This window comes from Mus caroli, chromosome 4, assembly GCF_900094665.2.
Source record: "Mus caroli chromosome 4, CAROLI_EIJ_v1.1, whole genome shotgun sequence".
Lineage (NCBI taxonomy): Eukaryota > Metazoa > Chordata > Mammalia > Rodentia > Muridae > Mus > Mus caroli.
Window position 1 is genome coordinate 63906609 of NC_034573.1, and position 20900 is coordinate 63927508.

General features: G+C 43.4%; 1 protein-coding gene across 6 annotated transcripts in view; it reads right to left on the bottom strand.

Annotated features, from left to right (window-relative positions):
* Cdk5rap2 (CDK5 regulatory subunit associated protein 2) overlaps positions 1-20900 on the bottom strand; it is a 174271-nt gene that overhangs the window by 75097 nt on the left and 78274 nt on the right. For all 6 annotated transcript variants that reach the window (XM_029476183.1, XM_021159966.2, XM_021159965.2 and 3 more), the window contains 6 exons: positions 18781-18951; positions 16503-16643; positions 8439-8533; positions 3358-3488; positions 1850-1959; positions 132-260 (listed from right to left, as the gene is read on the bottom strand). In XM_029476183.1, the coding sequence (XP_029332043.1) occupies positions 132-260; positions 1850-1959; positions 3358-3488; positions 8439-8533; positions 16503-16643; positions 18781-18951 (777 nt within the window). The remainder of the gene's footprint in view (positions 1-131; positions 261-1849; positions 1960-3357; positions 3489-8438; positions 8534-16502; positions 16644-18780; positions 18952-20900) is intronic.

Sequence of the window (20900 nt, forward strand, 5' to 3'; positions counted from 1 at the left end):
AAATAGACATGCAGTGTGTGTGTGTGTGTGTGTGTGTGTGTGTGTGTGTCTGTGTGTGTCTGTGTCTGTGTCTATGTCAGGTGTCCTCTCTGTAATTCGCACATGGCAACAAGCAAGACTCTTCTTCTTACCTCTTCTTGTTTTGTTAACTCAAGTCTGTCACTTCCCTGGAAACCCACGGAAGAGAGATCAAAAATGGTTTTCTTCAGGTGCTGGTTGTCTGTGTGCAGGTCCTTCACAAGCTGTATGAGGTCACTGACCTGGAGGAAAGAGCAAAGACATAGAGGTCTCACTTCAAGGCAGAGGCATTAGGCTTGTGTGAAGGCTACCTGAGCTATCCTCAGCTACTTGTCTACTGACAAGGTTAGAATAAGGTCTATAGAATGAGAACGTGCTAGGATCACAGCCACAGAACACTAAAGGCATTTGGTCAATGGCAACTAACATGTTTCTATCTTGTGACAAAACACTATGGAAGAAATATTCCCTGGAGGTGAAGTTTCTCCAACTATGTCAGATCATCCTTGATAGCAGAGACCTCCTTCTCTCTATGCACAGTTGTCGATGACAGTTATAATGAGCCGTCCTTAAAGCAATACACACACACCCTATGAGGTTTAGTCAATCATTCTCGGCAAAACTCCTTCCTGATGAGGAACCAGTCATACAAAGAAGTTCACTGTCTGGCTGCCACAGTTGGCACATCTGGAAAACTGTGTAACACGTACCAAGAATCAAAGTGCCAACATGGGACAGAGCAGGAGACTCCAACGAAGACAGCACACAGTGCCTAAGCTCAGCCCAGTACTCCAAATCCAGGCCTAGGTCTTGCTAGGCCAAGTGCACAGGCAATTGAGCAGACTCATTTTGTTTCCTATGAGCTCCAAATGCCAACATCTAATAATTTTTCAAAAGGTTCTTAACCTTTAAAGAAAATTAAAAAGAAAAAAAAATCTACCTCATCTATGCACGTAGATGTGCAAGACTCAAAAGAGAAACAAAGCCCAGATCCATGGAGTGGAAGATAGCCAGTCAGTAAAGTGTCTGCCACACAAGCATGAGAATCTGAATTCATATACCCAGCACCCACATAAAAGCCTGGAAGCACATTGCGATAGGAGAGGAGGGAAGACAAGCTAACTCTTAGGTCTAGCTGCCCAGCAATCTAGTTAAATGAATGAGCTACAGGGTCAGTAAAAGACCCTGCTCAAAAAAATGAGGAGGAGAGTGATAGAGGAAGACACCCAACACCAATCTTTGGCCTACACACACACACACACACACACACACACACACACACTACCTATTCCTAACAATGATCCTTTGAGATATTATGCCACTTTAACCATATCTATAGACTGAAAACCTTGCATTTAAAAAAGATAGATGCAATGATCAAGCTTAAAACTACATTTGTTCAAATCTATGAGTTCCTGCTACATGTGCCAGGTCCTGGAAGGAAAGAAATAAAAACAACACTAAGACTATATTTAAGAGGCTCACCTTCCAGACATGTGGACACAAGTAACCAAATAGTCCCCAGTCAGTATGGAAGGAAATCAAGCAGTATAAGGTACAAGGAAGTGAATGAGTTGAGAAATGTGACTTGCTCATTGTAGGCAGTGGGCCACTTTTCTCAGGAAAGTGGGCCTGGGCTAAGGTATCCAGCCCAGAAATGAGAATCTACCCTGAGGAGCGCTGATAGCTCCATGCATGTAAGAAGCCATGCAGCAATTCCTAAAAGATACAGCAGGCAGGAAAGGAAAGAAGCTTGAGATCTGCATACTTCTGAGATCAGGAACCAAAGAGATAAGAACAGGCCCGAGAAGTGAACAGGTCGGGTCAATACCTTTTTCTTGAGTTCTTCTTGAGAAAAATGCTCCAATTGGAACTGATTGTGCTCTTCAAGGCAAATACTCAGATACGATGTTTGATCACTATAAAATGAAAACGGCTCTTCTGCACAAAATAAATAAATGAATGAATGAATGAATGAATGAGTAGGGTAGGGGACAGGTGAAATAAGACTAGAAACAGTTCCTCCCAAGGCTCTCCCCCATGTCTTTTACCCAAAGCAATTGCAAGGGGATGGGTTAGGGGAGCTGAAGCACACAGGAGTTAAAGCACAGCCTTCACAGCAAAAGTAACTACATGCTCACAAAGCTGATGTCTCAATGTGTGGCTTCATCTGGTCTGTAGGCTATTACTGTAGCCAATCCTGAATTTTAATTTGCCTAGCAAGTGCTGTACCTGGAGACCACTATCAATGGCACGAGTAAATGGTAATTTCAGTTCAAATAAGACTGGGACTGGCTTAGTTATGACTACACAGAATTTAGATGAGATCCCAAGCACAAACTTGAAGGTACATGAAAGTGGCTGATATACTTTTCCGGTCCCAGAGTTCCAGAGTTCTTTAGGAAGAGAGTATACACCGAATCTAAAACCTGCCTGCCTGCCAGTGGGAATACAAAAGGGTACCGGTTACTGGTGTGTTAGGGTCTGCTTCCCATGGCACACATTGCATTCTAATAGCGTGGGAAGAATCCGAGGCAGAGTACATTCACTGTATGAAGCACTACCACAGAGTCCTGTTTAATATACATGGCCAGGGGTGGTGTTCCTAGAACAGAGCACTGGACCTCCAATTAGTACATCCTGGGTCGGATGATGCAAATCAATGACTCCATGCCCAGCTCAGCTCAGCGCCTTCATCCATACAGGAATGTTAACACCTTCTCTGCCAAACTGGGTGACTGTGAGGAGCAGAGATGGAAAGGCAAGAGCCTAAAGCTGTGCACCTTATACCTAGAACAGGTTACAGAAAAGTCAACCACTACAGCAACAACCAGTTTCTACCACACATGCCAAGCACTGGGACTGGAGATGCAGAAAGGAACCAAGACACCAACCAGAATATAAGGTGCCCAATGCATAGTAAAACAGAGAACCCAGATGCACTGTGCTATCCCATGGTTCCTAGTCCTGGTGCCTCTGTACATGATTTTAACCCAGCAATCTTACTCAGTGTCTGTGTGGTCCTGCTCAATGGAGCTAAGGCAGGAAAAGTGCACTCAATGAGGATTGATTACCAGAGCCCCAGGTTATCTGGAGCTAGAATAGCAAATAATACACATAGGTGGGTGGGAGACAACCCAGCCATAGATCAATCCTCTACAGAATGAAGAGACTTTTAATGGCCCCTTCCTTTAGGAAGGCTGAAGCCCGGCAGATGCAGACTCAGTCAGTAGAGAGGATTCTGGAGACATTCTACCTCTGGTCTAGGGTTTCTTTATGTTCAGATAAGACACTTTGTGGAAAACAATCAACGGGAAAGGCATAGAAAGGAGCCTGTACCTTCTCGACTCCGGATCTCACTGAGCTGCTCCTGCAGGGCCTTCTGCAGGTTCCGATAGGCAAGTACGTCCTGCTCCAGCTGCTTCCGAAGGGCAAGGACCTCTTTCAGCTCAGCCTGCAGGTTACTGACACTTGGGAAAACCAGACACCAAAAATTGATTTATGCTTTCAGATACAAAGCCTAGCAAATCTGTGGTTTTTATGTCACATGTAGGTTTTTTTTTCTGGTTATAAAAGCAATCATGTTTATTACAAAAGAAAAGGTAACTATGGAGAAAATAAAAATTGCTATGATGCCCCCACTGATCAACACATGCTATCTCTTCTGAATCTTTTTCTCCACAAGTATTTCCACGAAATCTAAATGCTACTAGGTGTGCAGGGTAGAACTGTGTGTCCCTTGCTTAAATATTCACCCATATTTGTAAAGGTTTCTGGTAACCTTTTCAATGAGCACATCATTTCAGATCAGGTGACAGTTCTCCATTTACTTTGACTCACTCCTTGCTAATGTCTAATACAGGCACAGCAGGTAGAAAGCATCTCATTCTCTAGAATGCTCCACTGCTTCGACTAATGCCTTGAGAAGCCTTAGTGTATAGGAGGCTCTCTCACTCAGCATCCAGGCTTCAGAAGAGAGGGATCAGATCTAAAGATTATACTGGGGTGAGGGTCAGGAGGAAAGAAAAACTAAAGAAAGGTAAGTTCCACAGTAAGACAGAAGCAGACCAATTTATGGCCAATGGAATTTGATTGTAGTAACTCAACCAAACTGAAAGATGAACAGTCTGAATGCATTGTTCTGTAAGAGCAGGTATTGAGTTTCACATGTTGGTCAACACAGTACAAGAAACCCAGAACCCAGTGAGGACATAAAAAGGGTATGCCTCTTAGAGCTGCATTAATCGTGAGGAACTCTTCCCAAAGAAGTCCCTTCAGTGATGGCATGTTCTATACACTGTCTAATACAGCAGCCACTAGCTAATGTGCCTACTCAACATCTGAAATGGGGCTTAATGTACCAAGGAACTGAATGTTTAATGTTATTAAATTGAAAGTAAGTGTAAGTTTAAGTAATCGCATTGCTAATAGCTGTTCTTCTAGACGGTGCAGATCCAGAGAAAGGATTTGGACTTACATCCATGTGCAAGTGCCCCATGATCTGAATGGCACACATTCAGCTCTCAGGGGAGCATGGAGAGCGAGCTGACACCCTCAGCACAGACACCGTTCCCACTGTAGAGCTTTGAGCCTACTGGGTAGCTTGACATTCGGGTTACTTCCTTAAAGATGCTCAGCTATGCAGTGGATCAAAGCACAGGAACATTTTTAAAGCGAATCAGAAAGTTTCCTGCTTAAACACTAAGAAATATATCGCTCTCTTCCAGTGTCTGACATACAGTTCCCTGACAGGGTTCATCACTGCTCTGTAACTATCTGTAAAAATGTATAAATATATGGATTTTTCTGGGGCAAGGGCTCATAAGCTTTTATGTCACATTTTCCTAGAGTGGTTGGGAGCTGCTGCTGGGCTTTTGTGGGAAACAGACTCAAGCTCCACTTCTCCTCCAGCTCCATCAATGAAAACACACACACAAACCAACAGACATTGGAGGAAATGTGGTTTTCTGTTGATTCTTCCCTGCTTGTATGCTAAGGACAGTTCACTGTGAAGCAGCCTTCATGTGGCAGAAGGGCCTATGAAACTTGAACCTACCTCCCCTTCAAAATAATCATAAGGGTCCATTTGTTTGGCAGATGGAATTCCTTCCCTAGGTGTCACAGCACAGCACAGGTTTGCATGGGGCATGCTGCCGGGACATTTAACCAGGGAAGCTCCTCCCATTGGGCGGGGGGGGGGGGGCAGGCTACCCACTACACTAATGCCTCTGTTTCCTGACAGGGTGAGAAGTGCATAGCTGATGCTTCAGATCTCTCACGTCTGTTTTCCCAACCCCAGAGTCTCTGCGAGGTGTGAGAAACCAGTGGAACAAATGTGGGTTTGCTCAGAAAAAAAAACAAGCACTGTGCGTTCTTCTTGGAACAAAGTGGCAGAATGGAATGGCCAGGAGGAGAAATACGAGTTTCAAAGGAGGACAGTGCCGCTAACCAGCTCTACAGCACTAGGCCAGTCCAGTAAGCTGCCTCAGTTACAAAATGAGACAATTACCACGTTCCAGTGAGTTGGTTTTGGGGCTTAAATGAGATATTATATGAGGAAGCTTGGTATACGCTCAGCAAACATCATTACCATTTCTTATTCATGTGATGACCCAAAGTCCCCCCCCCCCACACACACACACACTCCTTGGGAATTGCAATAGGTATTCTCATCTAGAGAGAATTTTGCACCCATTGAAGATATTTAGGACTATCTGGAGACAGTTGTGGTTGCCGTAACTATACCTGGATAGAGCAGTATGGCACCAGGCAGCAGGCAGAACTAGGAATATTATCATCATCCTACAGTATATAGGATAGCCGCTGTAGACTACATACATCTAGCCCCAAATATTCCCATACTGCTGAGGTAAACAACAACTGAAGTCACCTCTGGTTGAAAGAACATTTCAGCAAGGGCCTCAGCATAGATCCTAGAAGGTCTAAGCTCTGATCATTCTTCACTGCAATATGGAACTAAAGTCATCAGCTTCTGAGTACTGCCAAGCTCAAATGACCAGGCTCATGATGGCTATCCCTCCCTTTCTCACTTTAATCACAAGCATGCCCTCAGAGGACACTACCTTTCTGACATTTCCAGAGTGAGAAGTATTAAGCTACAAAGAGGAACTCAACTGGCTCTCATCCATAATTTTGTCTTCTATGTTCACCAAGGTCTGAGCATCCAAAATCCCATAGCTATCTATCTGCAGCTAGGACAGGGAGACTGGGCTTTTGATGCTATTACTAATAAATGCTGAGAGCTTCATGACTACCAGACAGCATTAAAATTTATACAGCATCATCCTCATGCTTCAGATACTCTTATTGTTTTAAGATGCTATGACTAAGGCAGCATATAGAAGAGTTCATTGTGACTTACAGTTTCAGAGAATTTGAGTCTATAGTCATCATGGCAGGGAGAATGGCACTGGGACATGTCCAGAGCTTATTTCTTGATACACAATCACATGTCACGGAGCTGACGGTGAAAGGTGTGGGCTTTTGAAACCTCAAACCCCACATGTCGTAATGAACCTCCTAATCTTTCTAAAACAATTCCAGCAACAGGGAGGAACCAAGTACTCAAATACATGAGCCTATAGAGGCCTTCTCATTTGAACTATTTCATGCTATGTAACAATGTTATCGAGGCTGGAAGACAGGAGGTGGATAGGGAAGTAGACAGGTAAGTATGATGTGGAGGTAGGTAAGTTGGGAGGACGGTAAGGAAGGAAGGAGGAAGGGAGGTAAGTAGGAAAGCACAGATATTAGTTGGAATAGGCAAGGATTAGGTAAGGAGTGGGCAGGCCAGCCCTTCACCACATTACAAACACACGAACTGAGACTCAGGGTGAGAGGTGGAACCCAAAAGCTTGGACCTGTTAAGTGCTGGAGCTGGGATGTGAATCCAGGTCCACGGATGAATATTAAACATTTTAAGCATCCTTGTTCATTAGCTACAGCCTTGGCCCTCTTGAGTCTCATTTATGTTTTTATTCATTAGGAAGAAGCTTACAAAACTAGGAACCATTCAGATGCTGAGAGTGCTCGAGAGAAACTACATCCAACCCTTAAAGCCCCACTGAGCACAGCGTCTACTCGGGATCCTGTCAGAGATATTATACAATGAAAGAAAAATGTCTCTCCCCCTTGAGCTTCCATGCTGGACTCCATGCCTTCCTCACAGTGAAATGGCCAGGCTTCCTGAGATATGTCCACACAGCCCAGCTCCATTAGCATATTTTCTGCCTTCTCTAAACTCATTTCAGATCTAAAGTCTGAAAATTACTTCATAACCTGGAAGATCAGTGCTGGAGGAGGGGCATTCCTAAACAGAGCAGTCCCTTAGCACCTGCTCTGCCATGCCTGGGGAACTGGTCCCTGCAGATAGAGAATCCTGCTCTGAGAGAAGGGGTGGTGGCACAGTGAGGACTTGGGGACCAGATGAGCCTCCTGACTTGGGCTACTTCTGAAGGGGGATTTTAAGACAGAGCAGGGAGACACCGGCCCATTAGAGCAGGGAACAGCAGGGCATGGCAGAGGCAGGTGCACATAGGCTAGGGAATATTGAAGAGTCCAGTGTGGGAAGAGCAAAAGGCATAGGTAAAAGAAAAAGAAGGGTCATGCTTTTAACTATGGAAATTTGGGGATATACTCAGAAAAGGGCAAACTAAAATAATGAGTCCTTTTTCCACCTCTCTGCTCCACAGACAAATAACCAGGAAGCTATGGCCAATCTTGCTCCATCACAATCACCACCCACTTCTGTTTCTCTATTATTTGGAAATGAATAATAGATACCATCATCTTTCAATTATAACTATCCTGAGTAAAGACCAATTATTTACAGAAGCGCAAACAGAGGTCAGAATAGGCTACCTACTGGGGACACAGAGGTGGAGCTAGGGGCAGGAGGCCAACAGGAATACCACTGGATTCAGCTGACCGTCCTCACCATCCTGCAACAACACTAAATCATTTTAGCAATTCTACAGACATAAGTCACTCAAAGGCATGGAGATATGGCTAGGTCCCAGGGATCTGCCAACACCAGTGTGACCTTGGACAAGTCACCTAACCTTTCTTGGTTTCAAGCGATCACATGCAATGGGTATAACATTGGTATTTTCCTCATGCAACAGCTATGAGAATCATCTGAGAGTAGACACATAAAGCAACTTCCTAAATACACAATAAAGAATTGAATCTCAGAGCAAATGTTCTATTTTAATGCTAATTTTGTTGTTCTAAACAGTCAATTCTTGATTGAAAATAGGTATATCTGACCATTAAAAGAGGTGTTCACTAGCTAACTACTTTAAAGGATTGCTATGATGGGTGGGGCTTTTCCTGCTCAGAAACCAGCAGTACTTATCAGGAAGTATGTGTGGCTGTAGTGTCTGAAGAGAATCACTTACCTGTCTGTGTCCTGAGTCTTTGCCAGATGGGCATAGATGTTCTGTTCTGCTTTTAAGTCCCCAGTCAACCCTTCATACTCTGATTGTTGCTTTTCCTGGAAATGACAACGGGCATCTGACATTAGGGGCAGAAGCCAAGGAAGATGGCTTGCCATTATGCAAACACATGTGGCTAGCTCTGGATTTTTAAAACCACAGACTACAGGCTCTGAGCCAGACTCGGGCTCAAGCCATAGTAACACAGCACCACCTGCAGGAGGAGACAGGAATGACAGTCTCCATACTTCCCAGAAGGCCATCATGGGTGTTGCTATTGGGAGGTAGTACATGTTTCTTTGAGACATGGGGTGGTGAATGCTCCTAGAGTAATTGAGGGTGCACCCTTAATAGGAACTGTAGAACCTCACCCCTTCTCACTTTTGCTTCCTAGACCTGAAGTGAGCAGTTCTTCTACCAGGTGTTCCCCTTCATTGCTTTCCCAACACAACCTAACAGCCCAAGCCTGGGCTGCAACCTCCAAAACTGTACACTAAACCAAGCCTTTTCCCTGTATAAGTTATCTTGTGTGTTTCATAATAGTACTATGAAGCTAACTAATACTCAACACAAAGTAGAAAGTCATGTTCCCAATACCCAAAAGCTGTTTGTGAAATATCCTCAAAGCCACCGGATTCACCCATCCCTCTGATTTCATGACACTCTAGCAATGCCTCGCTACACTTTCTGATGCTCCACAGAAAACCTTACAAACCTGAAACAAAGGACATATAGGAGAGTGAAGAGTGAGTGGCATCTGAGAGGTGTCTAGAACAGTGAGGACAGAGGCTGGGCTGGACCACTGCTAATTAGTATAGCCTTGGGAAATCAGACTGTAAACCTAGGCTTAGCATCTCTGTTATGAAAATAGGGGTACAGTTTGGCGGTTCCCCACTCATAAATGTTACTTTGCCATCAAATTAAATTCTGGTGCAGCCAGTTAGCAGTTTGGGGATTTGAAAAGTTGCTAATTAATAGTTTGGGCATTCCCACCTAAAAATCAATGGGTAATGACTATCACTTCTTGAAATTATGGAGATTAAGATTAAATTATGCTAAGGAACTAGAGACATATGGAGAAACAGCTAACTCCAGTACTCAACAGATACAAAAAAAAATCAAAGACATGATGTATCCCCAGCATTCTGTCATGCCAAAAGATGCATGCTGTAAGATCTGAGCCCTGACTGCCAGAGCCTCTGCAAGAGGACAAAATAGAGGTGCAGGGTATCAAACAGAGTTTCAGTTATACAAGTAAGTCCCAGAGATGTAGTGCACAGCAAGATGACCAAGGTGAACAACTGAGTCCCATATACTTGACATCAGCTAAAAAACAAACAAACAAACAAACAAAGAAAAACAAACAAAAAAAGAAACCATGGGGAAAGGTAACAGTGTGAGGCGATGAATGTGTTAATTATCTTGTTTATGGTGATTATTTCACAATAGCTAACTGTATAACTTTAAGTGTGTGTCTGTATGTGTGACACTGTGGTATGTGTGCATGTGCCTCTGTGTGTTATTGGTACTAAAGACTGAACCCAGAGAATTGGGTATGCTAGTCAAGCACTCCATGTGGCAGTAAATTACATCCCAGCTACCACATCCTGATGTTTGTCAATTATAATCCGACAAAGCTGGCTGACAGATAGACAGACAGACAGATGATGTCTGAATGAATAATGATGAAAACTTGCCCAGAAGTTACAGAAGTCATTTTAAAGCTCTTACTAGCCAAACATGAGAAAATTTAACATCAAAATAATTATATTACAAAGTCCAAAACTGATACAAACAAATACATGAGAAGAGGCTTTGTTTTATAGTAAAATGGTTTATTAATACCTATGGGAAGAATGATGGGATCAGAAAGCCTATCCATTTGGCAACCATCATGGTAATAAACAATTCAGGCAACAGACATGAAAGGATGCTAAACCTGGATGGTGAGTCTCTGAATATTAAGCAATTTACAGACACCACCCCTAAACTCTTCTATAGTACACAGAAAAAAAAAAAGGGCAACTGGATAGTCAGGAGCCTGAAGACACAGTCTTTTTGAATATATCAAAGCCAGCACAGCTAGTAACTAGACACACGGACTTTGTAGCGTAAAACAAGAGAGACTTGTGAACACAGCATCGCCACTATGATACTTCTACAAAAGATGCACCAACCAAATCAAATCACCAAACACACAGCAAGCAGGCCCACATGAAGAGCATGGTAACTGTTCTGCACAGTTCAAACGGCCAGGGTCATGGGACTAAAGAATCAAGACTGAAAATCTCAAGATGGGATTCCAAATCAGAGCTTTGTGCGAAGCATTCCTGAGACAGCCGATGAACTGTGACTAAGCCTGAGACTTAGATGGCAGTGAGGGGTCTATACTCATTTCCTGCTATGGTAGCTAGATGAATGTTAGGGAAATATCCCATTCATGGAAAAGTGAAGGCTGCTGCTCAGTCTTCTCAACCTCACTAACACAAAGAGGGTGCATACACAAATATGATCAGAGAGCACAGCTGCATCTTCTGTTCGCTAACCTCTAATTGAAACTACCATCTTTCTATTGCAGTTGCCATATGAGCATTAAGGCTAGCTCTATACACTGCCAGCTAAAATTGGTTATTTGTAAGTGCCAAAGAGATTTCAGAACATTTATTCTTCTTACTACTTCAAAGCTGCTGTCACTATCCTCACTGTTAAATTTTATTATTTAAATATATTAATTAAAGATATCATTTCTCTGAAAATTTTTTATACTTTGATAACTGAATTTCAATATATTGGTTCACCTCATAAGCCAATGCACGTGTAAAGTCTGTGCATTTAACCCTTTTATTTTCTAGGATATGGGTCTTTTTATTTACACTGGACTGCCAAAGAAACGCAGTGGGCAAAAGGCTAAGCACCTTAGGACCAAAGAGAACAGTGCTGCTCTTCCAACCTCAGCAAAGATGCTAATCACCAGGTAGATATCCAACTGTAAATCACACTACAGGCCACTGGCCCAAGTATTCCTAAATGCTTCTGCATTCAACAGTGCCCCATGGGGTTCTCTCAGAGCTTGCCTGTACACAAGCACTAGAAAGGACATCAAGACAAGGAAAGCCACCAAGTCTTTGATGTAGTCAGTGTATCTTGTCTCACAGTACACCATTTCTGTCTTTCCCATTACCAGCTATGCCGACTTCATAGGCTAGTTATGATAAATACTCTATAAGTAGTCTCTCATTGACTCTGAATACAACTGTGTGTAGAGATGACACCCTTCCCCCAATTCTAGAAATGAAGACATAGGGAAGGTGATCAACATCAGAATCATGAGCTCCGCATGGGCTCCTCAGCACATCCATACCTGTCTCAGGAGGTTAAAAGACGTAAATGAATTAACCAATGCATGATGCCTGGTGTGGAGTGGACACTTGGTGTCGCCCTAAGTACCATGCTCTGGAGCTGTGCTATATACTTGATAAAAATCCTGGACAGTTATAATATATGGAGTACTATATCAATCCGCTCAGTTGTGAGTCAGTCCACTTCACTGATAATCAGCAGTTAGCATATGGACTTGTATGTGATGTTAAAGTTAACCAAGGGTTAAAAAAATAGAGCAAAAAAATGGAATTCTAGTGTAGAGAATTTCAGTAGTACAGGCTCTGAGCCACAAGAACTGGCATGTCAAGGCCCCAATTCCCAAGCCAGCTCTCCTCTCCTCTTTTTCCTGGCAGCCCACCACACTCCTTAGCTTGTCTTCATTCTTTTTCTCTGCCTTCCATCTCTGGGATCTCAGACAATCCTCCCCATGTCTCAAAGTCCCTCAGAGACCTCAGAGATGGAGAGACATTGCTTATCACTCTCCAGTGACACTCCAGTGCACTTCATAGGCTCTTCTCTAGCTCCATCTCGAAAGGAGTCTTCTCTAGCCAAGAAAGATGCCCTCCTCTGGTCCTGAAGCACCCATTCACTTTCACCCAGAGCTTCCGTGCCAACCACCTGTTCAGTCTGAGCAATGCATATAGCAGTTATCCTAAACCAGGCCTGGTGTCTGGCACAAATCAAATCCTGCCATAAACACTCGCTGAACTGATGATTAAATAGGTAAGAGGGGAACACAGGGACTGATATGAATCTTAAGAGCAGAGATTCCTGTGGATATTTTGCATAATGGAAGTCAGAGTGAGTCAACGTCTTCCTAGAAGCAAATTGCTCACCCATGTTAAATAAATGAACTCTTCGGAGCCATTTGCGTCCCATTTCATCAATCACCTATTCCCCTGCGCTGACTCATGCCCCATTAGAATGAAGTCATTTGGCTCCTTCAGCAGAGCTGACAGCCAGTAGATTTCCTTGGCACAGAAGAGAGCTAGGCTGCCTGGGGATGGTGGGCAGTGAAGCACCCTCCCCAACAGCATCTCCAATCACGGAACAGCTCAACAGGAGGTCTCTCAGCACAGACATTTGGCACTGCGCCTGGCACACACCTTCATGTGTGGCTCTGCAGTGCATCCTCCACAGTCCTAGGAGTGATCACCCACTCACCACTATCAGAATGTGCTAGAAACATAACAGCATCCACAGGCAGACACTGCTCTCTGTGAGCAAGGTCCTGAGCCCTTATTAAACCAGCACAACTGTCTCTTGAGCATTCTAAGATTTAGACAGAGACATCTCACACCCATTTAGGAATGGTGGTGTCTACACTAAGTCAAAGTCTTTTGTCCTCAAGTCAATGGCAGTCCCTTAGGTTTCCCACAGCCATCCACATGGTACCTATGAGAACCTTCAGTTTGTTCCCAATCCAAGTCACTCTTCATAGCTGCTGAACTCAAACTATTCTACGCTAGCTTCCAGAGCATTCAACCCAGAGCAAACTTACAAGCTTGTCTTTATTATCTCTAATCCTCTGAGAAGGACAGATTAGAATCTGCCTCAAAGACTAGGAAGGCACATTTTAGAGAGATCTGGTGACTTGACAAAGGCCAGAGATCTTAAGTAGCATGACTGACATCATGCACCCAACAAGGACGGGGCACTTTCTGCCATGGGTTTCAGAATGACTTCAAGAAAACACATGTACAGTGCAGACCACAATCTGAAGAGACAGCAGACCAGTAAAGAGAAGGCTTAATGCATCACTTCCTGCTAATCAGGGCAATTTGGTGACCTGGTAGATGGATGGGGCCCATTTCAGCAACGGTGTCACAACCCTGCAACAAAGACATCTATTTTAATACTCACAAAATGCAGCCGCATATCCCATCCAGGTCAACAACAAAGTTAGAAATCACGCCTGTGGCAAGTCACATATAGCCAGAGAACTTCACACCCTCTTCTTCAGTTCCCTGATCACCTAAGCATTAATTCTCGAGATCACACATGCTTAGCAGGAACAGAAACACTACCACAGCCCTGAGCTCTTTGTAAAAATGGGCAGAGGATAAATCCTAAATCAACATGAAATGGCCAAGGGCATAGAGAAGAAATCCACATTTTCTACACAGAAAGAACAACCATTTTAAAAGCAAACTTTTCTTAAGGGAATAGAGCAGAGACAGTAAGGCTATAACAGCCAGGAGTTCTGAAATTGACACCCAAAAACTTACAACTCTCAAGTGTAATTTACAATCCCTTATCTGCAATTTGCAATTAGCCCTGCACAACAGAATTATACCCTTTGCCAAATATTTCAGCATTTTGCACAATAATTTAAAAATTGCCAAGATGTGGATACTGCCACATGTCCATGCAATGTCCTGGTATCCATGATTATACGAGGGACAGATATTACTCAGCACAAAATAAATTAATTAATCAAATATTAAAATATTCAACCTGCTTCATAAGATCATAAACATTCTGATCAATGAACTATACAGAACTAAAACGCTATTCCAAAAGCAAAGTTTAATAAGTACATGATGTAAATCAGTGAAGATCTGTTCTCTAAACTACCTTGCTTGGATTTCTACTGTTACAATGAAGCACCATGACTAAAAAAGCAAGTTGGGGAGGAAAGGGTTTAATTGGCTTACACTTCCTTGTGGATTACACTTGTAGTTCATTATTGAAGGAACCAAGGCCAGGATTTTAAATAGGGCAGTGACCTGGATGCAGGAGGTAGTGGAGAGGCCATGAAGGGGTGCTTCTTACTGGCTCACCTCCCAAGGCTTGCTCAGCCTGCTTTTTTATAGAACCGAGGACCAGCAACCCAGGGATAGTACCACCCAGAACGGGCTGGGCCCTCCTCCATCAATAACTAATTAAGAAAATATCCTACAGCTCGATCTTATGGAGGCATTTTCTCAATTCAGGTTCCTTCCTTTCAAATGACTCTAGCCTGTGTCATGTTAACATAAAATTAGCCAGGACATTACCTGACCTAAACTGTTTAGTTTCAAAACAGGCTACCTTTTTACAGGGCCTGTGCACCTCAACAGTTCCACGAACTTTGGTCCAAATTAAAAAAAAAAAAAAATCAACAACAACAACAAAACATTGACTAAGACTTAGTTCTTGGACTGTTCATCAAGCCATGCCCAGGACCGGGTCTGTCAGTGCAGCACCATGAAAGTACTGTCTGTCAAAACATCTCTGTACTCTACTGGAAAACAAATCCCAGTCTACCCATCTACTACAACCACCACAGCCTCCCCATGGACCTATAACTGTCCCCTCTACAATTGGAGAACTGTAGGATGTTATGGCACAAGAGCACAAGGGCAGCCTCCAGCTCTTTGCCAGCCTAAGGTCTACATCTGCCCTGATGGATGTCCATGCTCTCCAGTTTGTTCATTATTGTGAGAAACACCTTTTACAAAACCACAAGTCACAATCAATCATTCATCAGAGGACTAATTTGCCTAATTTTAAAAAGGTTTAAAGAACCTGACCTATAGTTGACATCTTTTCTTTTGCACACAGGCTGCCATACTGCATCGTTCATATCATCACTCAATGAACATTTCCAGAGCCAAATATAGGGCTGAGCACTGGATTTAGAGATAAGCTCCAGTTTCCACTCCTGAAGTGCCTGTCAGAGGTGCTGCACCTGGCCCAGGAGAGGAGAAGCAGAAGGATGGGGCCAACAAGAGCAACTAGAGGAGGAGTGTGCTACAAAAGAGGGGCCAGTAGAGTGCTGTAGGATCAGGGAAAGTAACCCTAGACAGGTGTCTGCAGGGAAACTCAGGGCTTAAAAGATAAACAAAATACCACCAAGGCAGGTAGGGAAACATAAGCAAAGGCACACCGGGACACCAACTGTGCTTTCAGGCATCAGAAAGCTCTCCAATGCATTCAGAGCAATGAAGACAGTTACTATAACTATCTATGCTCACCCTAGGCTCTGAATAAGGACACAGAAACTTATATTTATTATGAGATTTTGGCAGTATAGCTAGGCTGGAGAGTCAAGTTGGAACTTTTAAGGCTGAAAGAGTAGTTAGGTGAGAACCAAAAGCCAGAGGCCAGCTAGACAGGGATGAAGAAGCAGGTACCAGGGCGAGATTAAGATGGACAGGTAACAGGCTACAGGGTGGGATCTAGGCTAAGCCAATATTGTCCTGTTAGAATAACTAAAAATCTGGAGAGCTACAATGTCCAAAGCTCATAATTAATAATGCTCTGTGTCCTTATTCAGAGCAAGGGTGGACAAAGACAGCTATGGTAGATTAGACCAACAATGTGGGACCAGTTGAGGAAGTGCCAGCATTTCAGCAGGACAACTTTCTTACTGCTTATGATCCAACATTTCTCAAGAGATGACTTTTGATGGAACAGATACCAGGCTACTCTCCCCGCAAGGTGGGATTGCTCGGTTTCAAGTGCACAGCAAACAGGAATGCCCAGACAAAGGGTACTAATTTGCAGAGCTGCTAGACAAACCCCCTCCCTCCCACCTGTTGCAAGCTCAATTATCAGCAGGAAGGCACTGGAGAGTCTCTAGATCAAAGAAACTTATCAAACAAGTTTCAGAAAAGAAGATGAATACATTCACGTGTGAACACCAATTTCAGTCAAGCTTGCCTTGGAGAAGATGAGTTTGCTGTCTGGTGACTGCTGAGAACACTTTTCTGTTATTAAGCCATCGCTCCCAAACTTGAGCTCCTCTGTAGTCATTAAATAGCAGTTCTGCTGTATTGCTTCCAAATCTTTTTCATTGGATTTCTAAGGAAATGAAACAAATCATAAGAAAGTTTTCATCAAGAAAAGAATATGAAGAGATTTTTCTTAAACTCTTTTAGGGGAGATATCTTATTTTATCACATAGTCCTTATGTCCCCGAAATAATTCCATCATCCTAAAATATCAGGCAACCAACAGAGCTGGGATGCAATGTCATCTGCATATTACTACCATGTGAGAGCAAGCAGAATGCCAACAATGTGGCAGAGGATGGTGGCTGTCCAGGAACTGACACTACTTACCACAGAGACTGTCATTAAGTGAACTGGTTCCATCCCTGGGACTACCCTGCTCCCGGAATGACCCCTGGATCATTTCCCAGCTAGTTAACATGATGGGCAAGTAGAGGGCTTACATATTTAAGTAGTCTTACAGGGAGATGTATGGGGCCAAAAGAGCCATGGCACCAGGAGCAGCCCCTGAGCAAGAGTGTGTTGAGGCATGTCCAAACCTAGGAAATCTTGTCCTGAGATGGGCAGGAATAGGATGGCTCCCCCACTGCCCCGAGTCTGCATGTCATGGTGTACAAGCCCTGTGCTCCCCGCCCCTTGCCTCACCAGAAGACGTTATGTTGCCAATAGTTGGGTGAAACTTCCTTTTCCCTCATAACGGCATGTCCAGAAGCATCTGGAATTCCTCCTCATGCAAATGAGGCATCCCCAACATCTTGGTTCTGGCCAATGATGTAAACTCATCCCAATAGACTCTACTCACCCCCCAAAATATTTAAATAGCCTTTGCTGCCCCCAAATAAACTGAACCAGTTGTCTGAAGAACTGTTGTGTGTGTGTTCTTTGCTTATGCACTCATCGCTGACCTGATGCCACCTGGCTAAGCTTCTCTTCCTCCAGTCCAGCCCAGTGCACAAAGGACCCAGCTACCCCTGGGGGAGACGCAGATATGGGCCTGCAGAGATGTACAAGTGAAAACTAGCTGTTCGATTGAAGAAATTTCATTGGCTGGCATCCTTCACTCTACTTCCCTCTAGGAGGACTCTCCTGGTTGGGGTCTGCACACTCCACTCACTTCTTTCCCTTCAACTGCCACTTCTGCTTTTAGCTGCCTCCAACGATGCCCAGGACAGCACTTCTTGGCTGTCGATCCCTCAGAAATCTCTTGTTGGAGACAAAGAGAGGGTTACCCATACCTGCCCAGAATCATAGCTAAGTCTCCTATTTTCAAAGGTACTGGCCACATCTTATATCTGCTGAGCCATTATTTTGGATGAAACCTATTTTAGTTCAATTCTTATTGACTTTTCTTTACTATGTGCCATAGTAGCAAAACTAAATTCTGTGCAGTTCCCACTCATATAAACAGAACACCCAAAATTTTGTTAACTTACAGCTTCTGCTGCACATTGCTCCTACTTAGCACTGTGGGCTTACACATCCCTACTCCCCAACTCTTGTTTTAGTGGGGTTTCAGGAGTAGGAGGCACTGCTAAATATGTGGATTTAATCCCCCACAGTTACCTGGATAGAATCTCAGGAATTCACTATGTGGCCAATAAGAAGTGAGTTCCAAAACTAAACAGGAAGCCGGGCGTGGTGGTGCACGCCTTTAATCCCAGCACTTGGGAGGCAGAGGCACATGGATTTCTGAGTTCGAGGCCAGCCTGGTCTACAGAGTGAGTTCCAGGACAGCCAGGGCTACACAGAGAAACCCTGTCTCAAAAAAAAAAACAAAAAACAAAACAAACAAACAAAAAAAAACTAAACAGGAAAAGAAATGGGCAAAAGAGTGTGGAAATGCTTGCCCTCAGTGAGTGGGCTCGGCAGGAGCAAATCCAGCCATGGATCTATCATTTATTGTGGGACCAGGGTAAGCATTCCCTTCTGACCTTGTTTCCCCTTCTATTTGGCAAAAGGTAGTTCTAAGTGCCACAAGGAGAGCCATGAAGTCTGTAACGGGGCAGTAATGGACCATGTATCGAATCCCAATACTCCAAAGGCGGAGGCAAGATCAGAAACTAAACTTATCCAGCTACACAGTGAGTTTGAAACCAGCCAGGCAACATGAGACTCTGTGTCAAGGTAAAAGTTTGTGGAGTTCAGAGTAAACTACTAAATTGAGAGAAGACTTACATGTGAAAGGAAAAGAAATCATGGCATGGTACCTGAAGCAGCAGGTCCTCCTGACTGTCACTGCCTGTCACACTTCTGAGCACTTGTTCTTGAGTATGGAACTTTGTCTTGCTTTCACCTGGAAGACTCTTGTAATGCTTCTCCACAGCCTTCTCTCTCTCACTCACTTCCTTGCGTAGTTTCTCAACTTCATTTCTAAGGTCCTAGAGTAAGAAAAAGAAGAGAAATGAGATTCAGTTGACAAAGAGTTCCAGGGGACAATTTGTCCCTAGCCTCACTTCCCAAGTTCGGATGAGAACAAACTGATCAGTGTATTTAACAAAGACAGGCTTCTTTCTTGTTTAGAGTTTTACAAAAACCCATTTACAGGACACCACAAATCTAGAGAAGCCTTTATATGAAATGGTATTATTTATAATGGTGAAAAACCAGAAAACCAAACAGCCCAAAATGGAGGAAAAATAAAAGAAAATAATAAAGAATAATATTTTTAGAAACACAACTATAAGTAAAGATGAACCAAAATCATGCTGTGTGTAAAATACAATGCTCATTATTTCCTGCATGCCTAGTCAACGGAGGGAGCACTCTGAGCGGACACATGAGAACAGGAGCAGGACACCTAAGCAGAGGGGCAGCTCAGGCTTCTTCTAAGAGGTCATTCCTTTTCCCAAGTTTCTACTTCCCTGAAATTCTATAATGCGAGTAATCAGAAAAGGTCATAAACTCCTAACAACACACAAATTCACCTGGCAGGAAGTTTCTAAACAGCAGGAAAAAAAATATACAGTAAATATACACAGTAAGACTGCTTACACCAGGTGCTGTGAGGTGACTTTGTGAGGATAGTTGTTTAGAAAAGCAAATGACTATAACTAAACAGACGTGTACCAACAGGAATAAGCCGTGGCACAGTCTCCCCAAGGGACACTCAAACTGCACAGAGAAAGGAGTGGGGATCTCTCTGAAGATGTCCAGGGTAGGCTCCAGGACATACTACTGTAGAGGTGGAAAGAGGGAGAAAAGAGAGCACACTTCCGTGTATTTCACCGTAACACAAACTAAATGGCTGCCCATAAGACAAAGATGAGAGCTGGATAGGAGAGACAGAGAAAAAAAAAAAAAAAAAAAAAAAAAAAAAAAAAAAAAAAAAAAGACAGAACTAGATGTGACAATTTAAACTTTTACACAATAATCTGTTTTAAAATTCCCCTAAAACTGAAGACAGAGCAAGCAATTAGTCTGACTTTGCATGGCCCTGACAGGTAATCAAACAGAAAAGCTGCTTCAGCAACCTATGGATGGGGTAATGCGCACACCCCGACTGAGGCGTGTCTCCGCAGGCAAAGGAGAAGGGGAACATTACACTGCTTTCGGTAACTGTCTCGTCGATAATAATGCTAGTAGTAGTCATCTGAAGTGGATGTATGTATTTGGTATGTGTTTATCAATGAGTGGCTATTAATCTCCTTAGTTCTAGGACTCTCAACACAATAGACAAGAACTCAAATGGAAACCGAGTTAAACTCACTGGCAATCAGAGCCTGAGCTATCCACATGTCTTTGCACTGAGCTGCTTCCTTCCTTCCACTGAGAAGCGCCAGTGCCAATGGTCTACTGCCATCTACATTGTGTTCTCAATCATTCCCCACCAAAAGAATAAGCTGTTTCTGTGTTTTCCAAAGTGCAGCCCCTAAAGTAGCATCACCTGCATCCTCACGACTAATGCTGCACACCTCTAGAAAGGTACGCCCAGCTCTGTATATTTTAACAGGTCCTCCAGGGAACTGTGGGTGGGACACACGAAAGGTCATCTCAGAAGAATGGATTACTAACTGTAGACTTGGGATGGGCGCATATACGAGCCCAGACATCTTTTCATACCCAAGAGGAAGAAAGGGATCAAGAATTACAGTAAGCATATCCAGGGGAACCAATCATAGCTAAGTATTTTCCACTATTGAGGGGAGAAAATAGAATTTTCGATATCACAATCAGTGCTGGGGATATGGTTTAGTGTAAGAAACTTAGTATGCACAAGGCCCCATGTTCAATCCCAAATGAAAGATCCTGACAGAATGTAAAAGGTCACCGAAGCCCTAAAATTGGCAAGATAGATGTCACTGTTAGCAGAACTAGCTTCACTGATTTA